Here is a 19,710-nt window from a genome sequence, read left to right as displayed (position 1 = left end):
ACTGGTCAGCAGAGTGAATGTCTAATTTCGCCGGAGCTAGTTTGGCAGTTGGCATGAGCAGTCTGACCAGCTCTAAGCTACTTTACACAGCCTTTGTTTTTCCTGGCATCTCTCCTAATCTGTGGAATGTCTTGGCTGGGTTGTGATAAACTGAGGCCTTAAATGCCTATGGCATTTATATTTCCCCCTAGTCTTTGTTCTGTGCAGACATTTCCGGTGAGATTGACAACCATAACCTTTCCTCCGGGCTGCTCTCTCACTGGTTGTTGATTGGCGTCGGTGAAGGCACGGTCTACTAAGGCTCAAATTGATCTCTGGAGCATGGCTGTGCCTGGCTCAATCTAGCCGGCATCAATGCCCACTTTCACTGCCTCTGTCTATGTTTCTCTCTCTCTCTCTGTCTCTCTCTCTCTGTCTCTCTCTAAGGCAATGCATCTCAGTGCTAGAGGCTTCCGACAGACACCCTTGTTCAATTCCAGGCTGTATCACAACCGGCCATGATCAGGAGTCCCATAGGGCAATTGGCCCAGCGTCGTCCGGGTTTGCCCGGTGTAGGCCGTCATTGTAAATAAGAATTTGTTCTTAACTGACTTGCCGATGTTAAATAAAAACATATTTCCCTGTCTAGTACCCTCCCTCGAAGCTCATAGTAGTTATAAAATGTTTGATGTGGGATATGTTTCTCTCTCCCTGCCATGATATGACATCCGATCTCTAGAAAGCTCTCCTCTCATTTCACTGGGAGGTATCTGGTGATATAGCAGCTGTGGTCTATAGTGTACTGTAGATGTTTCCATCTCCCTGCCATGATACGTGCTAATTGGCTTGAAGAATGGCATCCTGCTCTCTCGTTGGGAGGTAGCGCCTTACACATATCAGCTGTGTACCGAAGCATTGAAATTAATGTGTAAGGCTAGGTGGGTGGTCGGCTAGCAACAACTGTGACGTATTCTGTGTGAAATGGCCACCTCAGCCTAAGCCTTTTGAATCCCAGCATGTTCTTGTGAAGTCCAGGGAATTGTTGCCTCGTCCATGAGCAGTGGGGGAAATCACAGCTGTTATCCCTGGTCTGTCTATTAGAGGGCTCATTTGTTACACTGGGCTGGATATTCCCCTCTCATTCTTCCCTCTCTCCGTCTCCCTTTTCCCCTCTGTCACCAGATAGTTCTGTCAAATCCCCTAGAAGAATACACCTGGTCTCACTGGTAGGGTCCATGGAAACAGTCTGGACTGGACAGCTCAGGGCAGCCAGCTGATTGCATGGAAGATGGGGTATCAGATGGGGGTGTCTGGGTATCCTATGACACATGGAGGAATGTTTCTTCCATGTCTATAATTTAACAGATTTGCTGCTAGAAATGTGTTCATTTGCCATTAGAAATGTGTTCATAATGCAATGCTCTAGAATGCCACTCAAGCCAATCACAAGCAAGTATTCAACAATGCCATGGTATGCATAACCATATTGAATTCATGTCAATTAATGTTGTATGCTGTATGGTATTACTAGCAAGGTGTTCGCTCGGCCACCCTTTCGTTATGAAATCATCTGGGCATCCCCCATTCAGTGATGCGATATACACTACATGCAGTTACATGCATCCACCAATAAGAACTTAGTCTAATAGTCTTCGGAAGTGGTCTCATGGTATATTTGTCTCTTACTGATATCTTGCAGTTGATGCTCTTTAGGGATAACAATTTACTGGTACTCTAGGCTCAGGAAAACCTACAATAGATAGCCTCTTTCAGCAATGTGTTGTAGCTCTAATGTACCATCCCCTCTGTGTTGATGGACAGTGTGTTATTAACCCTTTCACCTCACTGTAATTATCATGCTGCACAGCTGCTGGATGTGACCTTTCACAAGCATCATTTAGGAAAATACCCTCTCTCTCCCTCAGACTAATATCAGTTGAGCTAGTGCCAGACTGGTGTGTGTGTGTGTGTGTGTGTGTGTGTGTGTGTGTGTGTGTGTGTGTGTGTGTGTGTGTGCGTTTAAGAGAGTGTGTGGACGTTTTCACAGGTGGATCGCAGGTCATTATAGATACCACTGACACAGATTAAAGTGATTGGGGGAAGACTTCTTCAGGTTACGGTGAAGGGGATTCCAATGACAGCATATGTAACGGATGTGAAACGGCTAGCTTAGTTAGCGTGGGCGCTAAATAGCGTTTCAATCAGTGACGTCACCTGCTCTGAGACCTTGAAGTAGTAGTTCCTCTTGCTCTGCAAGGGCCGCGGCTTTTGTGGAGCGATGGGTAACGATGCTTTGTGGGTGTCAGTTGTTGATGTGTGCAGAAGGTCCCTGGTTCGCGCCCGGGTATGGGCGAGGGGATGGTTTAAATTTTTACTGTTACACATAGATAACTGTAGAGATTACGATCATGACAATTTACAATTTATAGGATGTGTTGAATGCTATGTTTGTAATTCCGTATTCACATTTTTCGACAACATTATTCCCTTAAGGCTAAATCTAACTAGAATTTAACGTGAATATTACTTTTTGAATGAACAGTGACTTACGTCCAAGAGTGAGGAATGTGGGTATACTTTTGACTGATGTGTTGTCACTTTGTGTCCCCACAGCGAGGACATCAGGACGGCTAATGTGATCGCTGCTGAAGCTGTCACCTGCCTGGTCATTGACAGAGAGTAAGTAGTTTCAAGATTTATTTGTTACACACACACACAAGTAAAGTGAACTGCTTAACTTCCATGCCCTTCCCAACAGTAGGGTCGTAAAGGGAGGGTTGTTACTGGAAACTTAAAGTAAAGATTACCAATAAACTACCAGCATTTTGGTATCTTAGAGTATCTTTTTCATTAATAAGGCTATTTTCTCTAGAAACTCATGTACAATATGGACAATACGATTTTTGAAAAAAGTTATTCAAGTATAAATTACTAGAGATATAAACAGATTGGCATAGATTTTCTGTGAATCACTGAAGATTCTGGTAACTTTGGTAAATTACTGAAAGCTTTGCATCCCTTCCCAACAGTGCAGTATTGAATATCTAAATAGAGCAGTAGCCTGTAGGGTAGTAGTAGTAGCTTGTAGAGTAGTAGTAGTAGTAGCCTGTAGAATAGTATAATTAACCTGTAGAGTAGTAGTAGTAGCCTTTAGAGTAGTAGCATGTAGCGTAGTAGCCTGTAGAGTGGCAGTATTACCCTGTAGTGTAGTAGCTTTTAGGGTAGTAGTAGTAGCCTGTAGATTGGTAGTAGTATCCGGTGGAGTAGTAGCCTGCAGAGTTGTAGCCTGTATAGTAGCAGTAGTAGCCTGTAGAGTAGTAGCTTTTAGGGTAGTAGTAGTAGCCTGTAGAGTAGTAGTAGTAGCCTGTAGAGCAGTAGCATGTAACGTAGTAGCCTGTAGCGTAGTAGCCTGTAGGGTAGTAGTAGTAGCTTGTAGAGTAGTAGTAGTAGTAGCCTATAGAATAGTGGTAGAAGCCTGTAGAGTAGTAATTGACTGTAGAGTAGTAGCCTATAGAATAGTGGTAGAAGCCTGTAGAGTAGTAATTGACTGTAGAGTTGTAGCCTGTAGGGTAGAGTAGTAGCCTGTAGAATAGTAGTATTCGCCTGTATGGTAGTAGCCTGTGAAATAGTAGTAGTAGCCTGTAGAGTAGTGGCCTATAGTGTAGTAGTGGCCTGTAGAGTAGTAGCCTGTATGGTAGTAGTAGTAGCCTGTAGAGTGGTAGCCTGTATGGTAGTAGCCTGTAGGGTAGTAGTCTGTAGAGTTGTAGCTTATGGAGTAGTAGAGTAGTAATATTAGACTGTAGGGTAGTAGCCTGTAGAGTTGTATCCTTTATGGTCGTAGTAGTGACCAGTAGGGTAGTAGCCTGTAGAGTTGTGGTCGTAGTAGTGACCTGTAGAGTAGTAGCCTGTAGAGTTGTAGCTTATGGAGTAGTAGAGTAGTAGTTGTATTCTGTAGAGTATTAGCCTGTAGAGTAGTAGTAGTAGTAGCTTGTAGACTAGTAATAGCAGACTGTGGTCTGTCGGGTAGTAATATTAGACTGTAGAGTAGTAGTAGTAGCCTGTAGGGTATTAGTGTTAGCCTGTAGGGTATTAGTGTTAGCCTGTAGGGTATTAGTGTTAGCCTGTAGGGTATTAGTGTTAGCCTGTAGGGTAGTAGTGTTAGCCTGTAGGGTATTAGTGTTAGCCTGTAAGGTATTAGTGTTAGCCTGTAGGGTATTAGTGTTAGCCTGTAAGGTATTAGTGTTAGCCTGTAGGGTATTAGTGTTAGCCTGTAGGGTATTAGTGTTAGCCTGTAGGGTATTAGTGTTAGCCTGTAAGGTATTAGTGTTAGCCTGTAGGGTATTAGTGTTAGCCTGTAGGGTATTAGTGTTAGCCTGTAGGGTATTAGTGTTAGCCTGTAGGGTATTAGTGTTAGCCTGTAGGGTATTAGTGTTAGCCTGTAGGGTATTAGTGTTAGCCTGTAAGGTATTAGTGTTAGCCTGTAGGGTATTAGTGTTAGCCTGTAGGGTATTAGTGTTAGCCTGTAGGGTATTAGTGTTAGCCTGTAAGGTATTAGTGTTAGCCTGTAGGGTATTAGTATTAGCCTGTAGGGTATTAGTGTTAGCCTGTAGGGTATTAGTGTTAGCCTGTAAGGTATTAGTGTTAGCCTGTAGGGTATTAGTGTTAGCCTGTAGGGTATTAGTGTTAGCCTGTAGGGTATTAGTGTTAGCCTGTAGGGTATTAGTGTTAGCCTGTAGGGTAGTAGCCTGTAGAGTAGTTGCCTGTAGGGTAGTAGCCTGTAAAGTAGTAGCCTGCAGAGTCATTGCCTGTTGAGTAGTAGTAGAGTTGTAGCCTGTAGAGTGGTAGTAGTACCCTGTAGTGTAGTAGCCTGTAGAGTAGTGGTAGTAGACTGTAGAGTAGTAGCCTGTAGAGTAGTGTCCTGTAGGGTAGTAGTAGCCTGTAGAGTAGTAGCCTGTAAAGTAGTAGCCTGCAGAGTAGTAGGTTAGTAGTAGTAGCCTGTAGTGTAGTACCCTGTACAGTAGTAGCCTATATGTTAGTAGTAGTAGCCTGTAGGGTATTAGTGTTAGCCTGTAGGGTAGTAGCCTGTAGAGTAGTTGCCTGTAGGGTAGTAGCTTGTAAAGTAGTAGCCTGCAGAGTAGTAGCCGTTAGGGTTGTAGCCTCTATGGTAGTAGCAGTAGCCTTTAGGGTACCCTAGGGCCTGTATGGTAGTAGCATGTGGAGTGGTTGCCTGTAGGGTAGTAGCCTGTGGAGTAGTAGCTTATGGAGTAGTAGAGTAGTAGTCTGTAGAGTTGTATCCTTTATGGTCGTAGTAGTGGCCTGTAGATTAGTAGTCTATAGAGTTGTAGCCTGTAGAGTAGTAGTCTGTAGAGTTGTAGCCTGTCAGGGTAGTAGCCTGTAGAGTTGTATCCTTTATGGTCGTAGTAGTGACCTGTAGAGTAGTAGTCTGTAGAGTTGTAGCCTGTAGGTTAGTAGCCTGTGGAGTTGTATCCTTTATGGTCGTAGTAGTGACCTGTAGAGTAGTAGTAGTATTCTGTTGAGTAGTAGCCATTAGAGTAGTAGCTTGTAGAGTAGTTGTATTATCTTGTAGAGTTGTAGCCTTTGGGGTAGAAGTGGTAGCCTGTAGGGTAGTAGTAGTAGCCTGTAGAGTTGTAGCCTGTATGGTAGTAGTAGTGACCTGTAGAGTTGTAGTCTGTAGAGCTGGTTCCTGTAGAGTAGTATTAGTAGCCTGTAGCGTAGTAGTAGAAGCCTGTAGAGTAGTAGCCTGTAGGGTAGTAGTAGTAGTAGCCTGTAGGGTAGTAGCCTGTAGAGTAGTATTAGTAGCCTGTAGCGTAGTAGTAGAAGCCTGTAGGGTAGTAGCCTGCAGGTTAGTTGAAGTAGCTAGCAGAGTAGTAGCCTGTAGAGTAGTAGTAGTAGCCTGTAGAGTAGTAGCCTGTGGATTAGGATCCTGTAGGGTAGTAGTTGTATCTGTAGCGTAGTAGTAGTAGCCTGTAGGGTAGTGGCCTGAATTTTTTATTTTATTTCCCCTCATTTAACCAGGAAGGGCTCATTGAGATTTGAAATCTGTTTTTCTCGAGCTTCCTGGTCAAGATAGTCTGCACCAAGTCATTACACAATTATAGACAGACAAGATTAAAAACTACAGGTAATCTAATAAAAAAACAGAGAATTCACAAGAGTATAACAAAATCCTAAAACAGTTAATTAATAACATTGACAGGTCAGGGAATCAGCCTTAAAATCCTTCATCAATGATTAAAAACACCAATCGTGACAAGTTCTTCCAGTTTAAAATTATTTTGTAAGGCGTTCCAAGCCGATGGCGCAGAGTACAATAAAGCCCTTTCGTCAAATTCAGTCCGGACATTTGGAACAGTTAGCAGGATAAAGTCCTGCAAATGTAGAGAGTACCCACCACATTTATGAACAATAAAAATGTCCCCCCAAAATGGTAGTAAACACAAAATGGCATTGTAAATAGAAGAATCCCAGTGACTGAGCCTACAAGTGCACTTTATTTACCAGACAACCCAGGTATATAAAGTCCAGTATATAAAGGGTTTTGCAGTTTAAAATACATCTCAATGCTCCATGGTAAAGGGTGTCAATTGATCTCATAGTCTAGTAAAGGCATAAATGTAGCTGATACTAGCCTCCTTCTGGCTTCAAAAGAAAAACAGGCCTTATTCCTAAAATAAAATCCCAATTTCAGCTTCAATTTTTTTGTAAATTGTTGAATATGCAATTTAAAAGAGAGGTTGTCATCAATTAAAATTCCAAGATATTTATATGAGATTACAGTGTCAATCTCATTGCCCTGACGGGTAGTAATAGGTGAAAGGTTCAGAGGTCTATTTCTTGCATTAGAAAACACCATTAGTTTAGTTTTCTTAGTATTGAGGTTAAGCTTCCATTGACACAAGGTATGTTGAACAGTATAAAAAGCAGTTTGCATGTTCTGGAAAGCTTTTGTGAGAGACGAGACACAACAATAAAAAAACGTGTCATCAACATGAAAGTGTAGTTGTACATTTTGCACATTTTTGTCTAAATTATTAATATAAATAGTGAATAAGATGGGACCAAGTACAGAGCCCTGGGGCACACCATTACAGACAGACAATTTAACAGACACGAGCCCATAACATTTAGTGCCGTGAGTTCTATCAGACAGATAGTTAGCAAACCATGCAACTGCATACTCTGAAAGACCTACGCTCGACAATCTCTGCCTCAGTATAGCATGATCAAATGTATCAAAAGATTTAGAGAGATCAATAAAAAGTGAGACACAGTGCTGTTTTTTTGTCAAGGGATTCCGTGATATCAGTTAAAACCTTCATGGCTGCTGTAATTGTGCTATGCTTCTTCCTGAAGTTTGTTTGGTACATTGAAAAAAGAGTTACTACATAAAACTCTTTTAGCTGTTCACTAACAATAGTTTCAAGTATTTTCGCCAGGGGTGACAGCTTTGAGATTGGCCTATAATTACTTAAAAGAGTTGGATCTCCCCCTTTTCAAAGTGCCCTTTTAAAAGTGGTAAGACAAATGCTGATTTCCAGATCTTTGGAATTTCATTACATTCCAGGGTTAGATTGAACAGATATGTAAGTGGTTCAGCTGTGGAATCAGCTGCCAGTTTTAAAAAGCAGGGATCAAGAAGATCAGGACCTGCAGGCTTTCTCTGATCTAAGGATTTCAGGGCTTTATGTACATCTTGCACTGAGAATGACAAAAAGCTACATGTTTGACCAGCTCTCACTGGTTCATCGACACAGGGCTGTACAGAGACAGAGGACACTGACTCAAACAGCCTACCAGATGATACAAAGTGCTCATTGAAACAATTCAGCATTTCAGTTTTGTCATATACAGCAACAGAGTCCTTCAATACACATGACGGTAATTGATTAAAATTACTGTTACCAGACATAGACTTAATAGCCTTCAAAACATTCTATGGTCATTCAGGTTATCAGTGGTAACAGACATAAAATATTCAGACTTGGCCTTCCTGAAAAAAGAATAACACTTGTTTTCGGAACTGCCTAAAAAAGAAGCCAATCAGTATCAAAACATAATTTCCTTGCTTTAGCCCAGGCTAGACTACGTTTGTGAATAATACAAGACAGCTCAGACGAAAACCATGGATTATCTCTCCCTTTAACTCTGAACCTGTGGAATGGGGCATGTTTGTTTACTGCTTGGAAAAAAACATAATGAAAGAATTTCCTGGCAGTTTCCACATCAGGAATAAACTCAATCTGCTCCAGTCAAACTAAAACAAATCATGAAAGAAAGCCTGCTCATTAAAACTCTTAAAATTCCTCTTATGAAGAAAGCGTGGGTTTGTCTTAGGAACCTTAGTATTTCTAACAGCAACAACAGCACAATGGTCACTTAAATCATTACAAAAAACACCAGAATATTTATGTGATACATTTGTCAATATAAATTAAATCAGGGTAGATTTCTCTGGACATTTAAGATTTGTGCGAGCGGGTGAGTTAATCAACTGGGTAAGATTCATAGAATTACAAAACATTTTAAAATCATCAGACACCGGCTTCAACCAACACCAGTTGAGTTCACCAATCAAGATAATTTCACTGTAAAGAAGTTTAGACATAAGGTTCATCAGAGAAGAAAATGCATCACCGAGAGCAAAAGGGGGTTTAACAGCCTATCACAGTTATAGAGAGGCCCTTTGAAACCTCAAGATTCAAAGCAAAACATTTCAACTGTTTACAAATAGTTACAGACTTTGCCACACTTACAAGGAATTTAGATATAATTTAGATATCATTTACATATATAGCCACACCCCCACCTTTCTTAACTCGATCAGTGCGATACACATTGTAACCATTTATACAAATATTCTTATCAAGAACAGACTTGCTGAGTCAGGTTTCAGAAAACACAATTACATCAGCATCAGTGTATTTAGCCCAAGTCCTAATCCCATCAATTTTTGACAACAGGCTACTTACTAAAACCAGATCTAGATTTAAAATCAGAGGAGGGTTGGAGACATTGCACATCAGGGCCAGGGATTTAGGTTGCACTTTACCATGATATCAACATTAAATTAAAGGTTAAATAACAAATAAAAAAATATCAACAAAAGAAGAATAAGTAGGTACCTCTGTTTAATAACCTTGCACGGCTTCTCTTTTTTTAGAGACCTACTGCAAGCGAATTCTACAAGTGAGTTTCCAGACAATACAAAACAGTCATTTGAAACCATTAGACTTTGTTAGTGACACAAGTTCGTACTGTACACATCATCATAGATCTGGGGCGGCAGGTAGCCTAGTGGATCGAATCCCTGATCTGACAAGGTACAATTCCGTCATTCTGCCCCTGAACAAGGCAGTTAACCCACCTGTTCCCCGGTAGGCCGTCATTGTAAATAAGAATTTGTTCTTAACTGACTTGCCTAGTTAAATAAAGGATAAATAAAATCACAAATGCATCGGCACTTGGACAAGTGGACTGTGTGGAAAAGAGCGAGTTACCGCAGACAAAATGTGACAAAATGTCTAATAGATGGGAGAGCACATTGTCGCTGTGGCTGTGTGAGTACATCGGACAATGTTCATTTTCTCCAGAGTTCAGTAAAGTCAGTGAACAAAGCAATACCCCGAAAATGGACATTTTCTCTGAGAGATGTAAGAAATAGAGGCCAATGAAAGGTAAGGGGAGAGCAGGACTGTGTGAATGTATGAGTGTGTGCACGTGTGAGTAGATTGGGTGTGGGGGTCGATTGAGAGAACGTGTTGGGGATTGTTGAGCTGCCTCTGACAGCCAAGCGGAGAGCTGAGGATTGAACCCAGGCCATCCAGAGAGAGGGTTACTTTGGTAAACTTCAAGTAAAGAAGTGCAAATAGCGGAAAAAATATGTGCCCGAGTTGAAGGAGACCAACGATCTTTACACCAGCAAAACAAAATTGTTTGTACTACACAGCAAGGAAATTGTGGATTTGCTCCACCGTAAATGAGTAGGTTATTAGTCAGTTAAAATCTACTAGTCACAGACAAACAACTTGACATGCTGCCATCTTGGATCTTACGATAGGGTTTTTCTGTAGGGTAGTAGTAGTAGCCTGTAGAGTAGTAGCCTGTAGGGTAGTAGCCTGTAGAGTAGTAGCCTTTAGGGTAGTAGCCTGTTGGGTAGGAGCCTGTAGAGTAGTAGCCTGTAGAGTAGTAGCCTTTAGGGTAGTAGCCTGTAGAGTAGTAGCCTGTAGAGTAGTAGCCTTTAGGGTAGTAGCCTGTAGAGTAGTAGCCTGTAGAGTAGTAGCCTTTAGGGTAGTAGCCTGTAGAGTAGTAGCCTTTAGGGTAGTAGCCTGTTGGGTAGGAGCCTGTAGAGTAGTAGCCTGTAGAGTAGTAGCCTTTAGGGTAGTAGCCTGTAGAGTAGTAGCCTGTAGGGTAGTAGCCTGTAGAGTAGTAGCCTTTAGGGTAGTAGCCTGTTGGGTAGGAGCCTGTAGAGTAGTAGCCTGTAGAGTAGTAGCCTTTAGGGTAGTAGCCTGTAGAGTAGTAGCCTGTAGGGTAGTAGCCTGTAGAGTAGTAGCCTTTAGGGTAGTAGCCTGTAGAGTAGGAGCCCGTAGGGTAGTAGCCTGTAGAGTAGTAGCCTTTAGGGTAGTAGCCTGTAGAGTAGGAGCCCGTAGAGTAGAAGCCCGTAGGGTAGTAGACAGTAGAGTAGTAGCCTGTAGGGTAGTAGTAGTAGCCTAAATGGTAGTAGTAGTAGCCCAAAGACTAGTAGCCTGTAGGGTAATAGCCTGTAGACGTGTAGCCTGTAGGATAGTAGCCTGTAGAGTAGGAGCCTGTAGAGTAGGAGACTAGACTAGGAGCCCGTAGGTTAGTAGACTGTAGAGTAGGAGCCTGTAGAGTAGTAGCCTGTAGAGTAGGAGCCTGTAGAGTAGGAGCCTGTAGAGTAGAAGCCCGTAGGGTAGTAGACAGTAGAGTAGTAGCCTGTGCGCGGGTTGTTGATTAACCCTTTACTGCCATGAAATAAACAATGTATTGCAGAGCATTACTTCATCATACTGATTAATGGTTAACAGTAGCGTGACTATAGGATCAGTATCTTTTAGGAAGATTATTGATCCATATTATTGGTTACAGATAATTAATCACTGATCAATACTATGCCAGTTATTCCTAATCAGAACAAATACCTTCACCACATTGAAAAGGTGGCTTCACCTTTTACAATTAAAACATCTTATAAAGGACACTGAAAAGGTTCCTGTTTTGAATGACACCCAGCTTTGTAAAACAGTGGGACTGGGGATGGAGTGCTGTGCACAGCATGGTAGCCTGAGCCTGTACCTCCTCACAGACCCAGCAGCACTCGCTGTGTGTGGTCTGGGTCTCTGTGTGTCTCTGTCTCGGTCTGTGTAGCTCAGAGCCAGAGGCAAGGCTAAAAAAAAGGCAATCCCAGCACAGCAGACAAGCACTGGAGAAAAGAGTGGACCATTCACCTTTCTCTCTGCAGGAAAGCCACCATTCATTTTATCACGTTGGACGGCTGAAAGCTTTATGGCCAAGGCCATTAGAGAGGGCTTGTTTTGGCTGCCACACTGTGCTCCCTCTGTCGTCATGCCGTTGTCGTGCACATAATGATGTGATTGCTGTGGTGTGGTGGGATTCCTGGAGCGTGTCTGAAATAACACCCTATTCCAAAAAAAGAAGGAACTGTATTATGAAGCCAAGATCAATGATGGACAGAACGATGGAAATAGTACTTCATATGAAATGATGGGCAGAAAGACCAATTCAACTCCGTATTTCATCCAATCAGATGGCTTATTCTTCACCTAACCATTTCATGTTGCCAATTATTTTAATGATTAGTGGGAAAACTTAGGCAGGACATGCCAGCAACGAACAGTGAGCCATCGTATTCATGCATAAAACCATGAAAAATAATGAAAGAAAAGCATTGTAAGTTAGAATTTTGTAAAATTAGTGTGGAAGAGGTGGACTAGTATTGTTATCAATCAATAATGACAAACCTCCTGGCGTTGACAACTTACATGGAAAGCTAGTGAGGAGGGTAGACTCTGAGTCTAAAAACCCTATCCTATACTGTATGTCATATGTTTAATATGAGTATAGAGGAAAGTTTTTTTCTTCAGGCCTGGAGGAAAGCCAAAGTCATTCTGCTACCGAAGAATGTTGAAGCGGCCTTTACTGGTTCTAACAGCTGACCTATCAGCTCGCTGCCAGGTCTTAGCAAACTGTTGGAAGAAATTGTGTTTGACCAAATACAATGCTGTTTCTCTGAACACAAATTAACAACAGACTTTCAGCATGCTTATAGAGAAGGGCAGTCAACTGACAGACATTACTGATGATTGGTTGAAAGAAATTGATAATAACAAGATTGCGGTACCTGTAGTGTTAGATTTCAGTGCTGGCTTTGATTTTATTGACCATAACCTGTTGTTGAAAAACGTATGTCTTGTAGCTTTTCAACTTCAGCTCTGAATCCATGATATGGCAATCTATCCAATAGAACACAGAGGGTTTTCTTTAATGGAAGATTCTCTAATGTTAAACATGTGAAGTGTGGTGTACTGCAGGGCAGCTCTCTTGGCCCTCTACTCTTTTTTATTTTTACCAATGACCTGTCACCTTTTTTTTTACCAAGCCTATGTGTCCATGTATACTGATGATTCAACACCCAATAAGAATCTGGTAATTAATGGTGTGGCTGTTGGATAAGTTGAGGAGACTAAATTACTTAGTTTAACCTTAGATTGTAACCCTTCATAGTCAAAACATATTGATTAAATGGTTGTAAAGATAGGGAGAGGTCTGGCCGTGATAAAGAGATCCTCTGCTTTTTTGACACCACACTCCACAAAGCAAGTCTTGCAGGCTCTAGTTTATCTTGATTATTGTCCTGTCATATGGTCAAGTGCTGCAAAGAAGGACCTAGTTACGCTGCAGTTGGCCCAGAACAGTGCTCCACATGTTGCTCTTCATTGTAATGAGAGGGCAAATATCAATAATATGCATGCCAGTCTCTCTTGGCTAAGAGTTGAGGAAAGACGGACCGCATCTCTTCTTGTTTTTATAAGAAACATAAATGTGTTGGAAATTCCAAATTGTTTGCATAGTCAACTTAAACACAGCACTGACACACACACTTTCTCCACCAGACATGCCACCAGGGGTCTTTCACAGTCCCCAAGTCGAGAACAAATTCAAGGAAATGTACAGTATTATACAGAGCCATGATTAGGGCTGCTACCTTGACCGTATTACCGCCACACCGGCGGTCACGGGTCATGACAGCAGTCAAATTTCAAATTCCACACTCTCTTGTCAATGCAATTGTAATCAAAAATGTAATCAAACACTTCATGAGAGCCCATGAGCTCATGTTCCACAACATTTCTATAGGCTATGCAATTACGTGAGAAAACGGGTTGATGGCCTCTTCTAAAAATAGGAGGTCCCCTCAACTTTCTATAGTCTAGGCCTACTATATTTTTTCCTAAACTTTCATAATATTAAGAACATTGCTTTTCTTTACAACAGGAGTATAGCCTACCTGGCTGGCATGAAAATGAACCATGGGAAAAGCATCCTCCATTTGCAATTTAGGTGCAAAGATTACATGTATTTCTTTCTGCTGCACCTGTTTTTAGACAGGTGCATGATAATGGTTCTGGTTTTTAGACAGGTGCATGATAATGGTTCTGGTTTTTAGACAGGTGCATGATAATGGTTCTAAATAAAAATTAATTTCACACATATATTATTTAATATTAAGTAAAGACAAGATTAAATCAAGAATAGTGTGATGGGTGACAATATTATCCTATGATGCCCAGCTTATTAAGGCAAGAAATAGCGCATGCTTTTTTTACTACTTTTTCCAAATCAGAGTCGCACACCTCATGTAGCCTTGCCCATAGACCTACATGTTTTGATAAGGTTTGTATCACAACTAAAGTGGCCCAAAAAATGTTTTAAATGAAGCACATTAATCCACTTTACAACAGGTGTAGAGCCTAACTGGCGTACATAAGCAGCATGTGAGTTTCAAGTACATTATCACCATAAAAATGCACCTTTATAATAAAAGCATTACATGTATAATCGCATTCGCGGTCACTTTTGATAAAGGTGTTTTCCTGCTAATGGAAAATTCACGCTTATAGCCTACTAACCGTGTGCGCATTGCTGCGTTTATAATGTGAAGAAATAACCTAATAGTTTATTAACATTTTAAGTTAAACATTCTCATTTGTTGCGTCAGCCTCATTGCTTAAAACAGATTTTTTTAATGCTAGTGGTTGTATTAATTTGGGATCTATCGCATCCCATAACTGTCCCAGACTATGTTTGTAATATTTATTTATTGCACAGAATAGAATAGGTCAACCTTTGTTCTATGGGGGATAGTAGATTGACATAGGCTAGTGCTTTTGCTGTTCGTTAGGCCTGCTCATCTTGTTGGCTAACGAAAAGTAAATGTGGACATTTATTCCAATATCTTCAATATGCGCCTCGGAATTGGATACAGACTCGCGCAGTTGCGTCCCTTATGTGTCTGTCTTCACTTGTAGCCTGTGAGAAAAGACCTGATCACCTGATGGAGAGCCATGTGAGTAAGAGATGCTTCAGCACGCAGCCGGGAAAAGGGGATTATAATTATTGCAGCCATTGTCCGTTAAAGGCATGGATTTTTTTAGGGGGCATTACGGCCACACTCACGGGATGCAGCTGGGAAATTCAAGGCATTATCAAGTGCTTGTCAAATTGTGAATGAGAGACTGATGAAGTGTGTACAGCCTAAACAAAAACAAACTAAGCAGAGCTCATGCCTTTCATGCAACTTTTTTCAGATCATCATGCAGCCTTAGAATGTATTAAAAATCAAAACATATAGCCCAACATTTGTATCAGAACTAAAGTTACATAAATAACTTAAGCTTAATTAAAACTCTTTTGGGATAGGGGGCAGCATTATCACTTTTGGGTGAATAGCGTGCCCAGAGTGAACTGCCTCCTACTCTGTTCCAGATGCTGATACAGTGGGGCAAAAAAGTATTTAGTCAGCCACCAATTGTGCAAGTTCTCCCACTTCAAAAGATGAGAGAAGCCTGTAATTTTCATCATAGGTACACTTCAACTATGACAGACAAAATTAGAAAAAAAATCCAGAAAATCACATTGTAGGATTTTTAATGAATTTATTTGCAAATTATGGTGAAAAATAAGTATTTGGTCAATAACAAAAGTTTATCTCAATACTTGGTTAAATAACCTTTGTTGGCAATGACAGAGGTCAAACGTTTTCTGTAAGTCTTCGCAAGGTTTTCACACACTGTTGCTGGTATTTTGGCCCATTCCTCCATGCAGATCTCCTCTAGATCAGTGATGTTTTGGGGCTGTTGCTGGGCAACACGTACTTTCAACTCCCTCCAAAGATTTTCTATGGGGTTGAGATCTGGAGACCAGCTAGGCCACTCCAGGACCTTGAAATGCTTCTTACGAAGCCACTCCTTCGTTGCCCGGGCGGTGTGTTTGGGATCATTGTCATGCTGAAAGACCCAGCCACGTTTCATCTTCAATGCCCTTGCTGATGGAAGGAGGTTTTCACTCAAAATCTCACGATACATGGCCCCATTCTCATGATACATGGCCCTCATTCTTTCCTTTACACGGATCAGTCGTCCTGGTCCCTTTGCAGAAAAACAGCCCCAAAGCATGATGTTTCCACTCACATGCTTCACAGTAGGTATGGTGTTCTTTGGATGCAACTCAGCATTCTTTGTCCTCCAAACACGACGAGTTGAGTTTTTACCAAAAAGTTATATTTTGGTTTCATCTGACCATATGACATTCTCCCAATCTTCTTCTGGATCATTAAAATGCTCTCTAGCAAACTTCAGATGGGCCTGGACATGTACTGGCTTAAGCAGGGGACACGTCTGGCACTGCAGGATTTGAGTCCCTGGCGGCGTAGTGTGTTACTGATGGTAGGCTTTTTTACTTTGATTCCAGCTCTCTGCAGGTCATTCACTAGGTCCCCCCGTGTGGTTCTGGGATTTTTGCTCACCGTTCTTGTGATCATTTTGTCCCCACGGGGTGAGATCTTTCGTGGAGCCCCAGATCGAGGGAGATTATCAGTGGTCTTGTATGTATTCCATTTCCTAATAATTGCTCCCACAGTTGATTTCTTCAAACCAAGCTGCTTACCTATTGCAGATTCAGTCTTCCTTTATGGTGTTATTTCTAACTTCTGTTGACTCCAAAATGGCGGATATTTCTCTGGCTGGATTGGGCTCTGAGCGCCGTTCTCAGATTATGCTTTTTCCATAAAGTTTTTTTGAAATCTGACACAGCGGTTGCATTAAAGAGAAGTCTATCTTTAATTCTGTGAATAAAAATTGTATCTTTTATCAATGTTTATTATGAGTATTTTGGAATCAAAACATTACTGCACCTAACGCGCCAATGTAAACTGAGATTTTTGAATATAAATATGCACATTATCGAACAAAACATACATGTATGGTGTAACAGGATATGAGTGTAATCTGATCAAGATCATCAAAGGTTAGTGATTAATTTTATCTATATTTCTGCTTTTTGTGACTCCTATCTTTGGATGGAAAAATGGCTGTGTTTTTTTGACTTGGCGGTGATCTAACATAATCATATGTTGTGCTTTCGCTGTAATGAATGTTTGAAATCGGACACGATAGGTAGATTAACAGGAAGTTTATCTTTCATTTGCTTTATTGGACATTGTTCCTGTTCCCAAGAAAGCTAAGGTAACTGAGCTAAACGGCTACCGCCCCGTAGCACTCACTTCCGTCATCATGAAGTGCTTTGAGAGACTAGTCAAGGACCATATCACCTCCACCCTACCTGACACCCTAGACCCACTCCAATTTGCTTACCGCCCAAATAGGTCCACAGACGATGCAATCTCAACCACACTGCCCTAACCCATCTGGACAATAGGAATACCTATGTGAGAATGCTGTTTATCGACTACAGCTCGGCATTTAACACCATAGTACCCTCCAAGCTCGTCATCAAGCTCGAGACCCTGGGTCTCGACCCCGCCCTGTGCAACTGGGTACTGGACTTCCTGACGGGCCACCTCCAGGTGGTGAGGGTAGGCAACAACATCTCCACCCCACTGATCCTCAACACTGTGGCCCCACAAGGGTGCGTTCTGAGCCCTCTCCTGTACTCCCTGTTCACCCACGACTGCGTGGCCACGCACGCCTCCAACTCAATCATCAAGTTTGCGGATGACACAACAGTGGTAGGCTTGATTACCAACAACGACGAGACGGCCTACAGGGAGGAGGTGAGGGCCCTCGGAGTGTGGTGTCAGGCAAATAACCTCACACTCAACGTCAACAAAACTAAGGAGATGATTGTGGACTTCAGGAAACAGCAGAGGGAACACCCCCCTATCCACATCGATGGAACAGTAGTGGAGAGGGTAGCAAGTTTTAAGTTCCTCGGCATACACATCACAGACAAACTGAATTGGTCCACCCACACAGACAGCATCGTGAAGAAGGCGCAGCACCGCCTCTTCAACCTCAGGAGGCTGAAGAAATTCGGCTTGTCACCAAAAGCACTCAAAAACTTCTACAGATGCACAATCGAGAGCATCCTGGCGGGCTGTATCACCGCCTGGTACGGCAACTGCTCCGCCCACAACCGTAAGGCTCTCCAGAGGGTAGTGAGGTCTGCACAACGCATCACTGGGGGAAAACTACCTGCCCTCCAGGACACCTACACCACCCGATATTACAGGAAGGCCATAAAGATCATCAAGGACAACAACCACCCGAGCCACTGCCTGTTCACCCCGCTATCATCCAGAAGGCGAGGTCAGTACAGGTGCATCAAAGCTGGGACCGAGAGACTGAAAAACAGCTTCTATCTCAAGGCCATCAGACTGTTAAACAGCCACCACTAACATTGAGTGGCTGCTGCCAACACACTGACTCAACTCCAGCCACTTTAATAATGGGAATTGATGGGAAATTATGTAAAATATATCACTAGCCACTTTAAACAATGCTACCTAATATAATGTTTACACACCCTACATTATTCATCTCATATGTCTACGTATATACTGTACTCTATATCATCTACTGCATCTTTATGTAATACATGTATCACTAGCCACTTTAACTATGCCACTTTGTTTACATACTCATCTCATATGTATATACTGTACTCGATACCATCTACTGTATCTTGCCTATGCCGCTCTGTACCATCACTCATTCATATATCTTTATGTACATATTCTTTATCCCTTTACACTTGTGTGTATAAGACAGTAGTTTTGGAATTGTTAGTTAGATTACTTGTTGGTTATTACTGCATTGTCGGAACTAGAAGCACAAGCATTTTGCTACACTCGCATTAACATCTGCTAACCATGTGTATGTGACAAATAAAATTTGATTTGATTTGATTTGAGAAAGGATAAGATACCTGTTTCTTTGTTAACCGCTCAACACAGAATAGCCGGATGTGTCAGATCTCTCAAACCGTTTGGAGAAAATATCCTTTCTATTTTATTCAGCTATGGTCAATTGTATTATTCAAACTAGAAAATAATATCAAATAATGCCATGGAATTCTAAGCGAATCGTGTCTGTTAAATCTTGTCTGCTAAATCTTGCCTGCCATATGGCATAGTCAGATCAGGGCCTATCAAGGACAACTCAGAGTATAATATTCTGTTCTTCTGAAATAGACTACATGTTTCTTTAGACCTGTATAAAATAAATAATGGCTTTATTGTGATGATCTAGACTATATTACATGGATTTATTTGACTTTTTAAAATGTAGATGTTCCAAAAGTCTGCATCGATGTGTGGAAGCCAAGAGATGCTAAATGTGTTCATGTGAATTAACAGTCAATTGAGACCGGCAGTTATTTGCTTGACAATCACCGGCTGAAAAAATGCCATGACCGCCACAGCCCTAGCCATGAGTTCATGGAACTCCCTTCCATCTTATATACAGTATTATACAGAGCCAGGAGTTCATGGAACTCCCTTCCATCTTATATACAGTATTATACAGAGCCATGAGTTCATGGCACTCCCTTCCACCTCATATAGCACTAGGGAACAGCAAACCTGGTTCAATAAACAAATAGTGCAACACTTCACGGCACAACACCTCTCCCCCATGTGACCTTCTTGTTGTGATGGTGTCCTGGAATGTACAGTATGTGTGTAACTGATAGATGCACACACTACATGTTCAAGTTTTTAAATGTATGTCAGTTGTAAAGTATTTTGTCTGTAACGTCTTCTTCGTTATGTTTCGGACCCCAGTTAGACTTGCTATCGCCATTGGCGTCTGCTAATGGGGATCCTAATAAAATAAATCCCTATATAGTGCATTACTTTTGACCAGGGTCCATGGGGTAGTGCACTATATAGGGAATAGAGTGCCATTTTGGTGTAGACTTGGTACCAAACATACGCTCGGACAGGGAGTAGAACAGTGTGGTCAGGAAGATATAGCAATAATATATAAGCTGAGTTGAGCCGAGTTTAGGCAGCCCTGCTCTGGGCTATGAACTTCTGAAGTCTTGTGCATCACTAATATCAATCTCATTTATATGGCAACTCGACCTTATCCAGTGGGAGTGGACAGCTTGTATATGGGCTTTTATAGAAGAGGCACACTAAGAATACAACTTTAA

At 41.7% G+C, this 19,710-nt stretch overlaps 1 protein-coding gene across 4 annotated transcripts in view; it reads left to right on the top strand.

The window, feature by feature from the left end:
• Window positions 1-19,710, top strand: part of LOC110491369 (cGMP-dependent protein kinase 1) — a 187,088-nt gene that overhangs the window by 147,464 nt on the left and 19,914 nt on the right. For all 4 annotated transcript variants that reach the window (XM_021564758.3, XM_021564757.3, XM_021564756.3 and 1 more), the window contains exon 8: window positions 2,593-2,658. In XM_021564758.3, the coding sequence (XP_021420433.1) occupies window positions 2,593-2,658 (66 nt within the window). The remainder of the gene's footprint in view (window positions 1-2,592; window positions 2,659-19,710) is intronic.

This window comes from Oncorhynchus mykiss, chromosome 16, assembly GCF_057628025.1.
Source record: "Oncorhynchus mykiss isolate SJ-2025 chromosome 16, ASM5762802v1, whole genome shotgun sequence".
Taxonomy (NCBI): Eukaryota; Metazoa; Chordata; class Actinopteri; order Salmoniformes; family Salmonidae; genus Oncorhynchus; species Oncorhynchus mykiss.
Note: the sequence above shows the minus strand (reverse complement) of the source record. Positions and strands in the feature narration are given on the sequence as shown.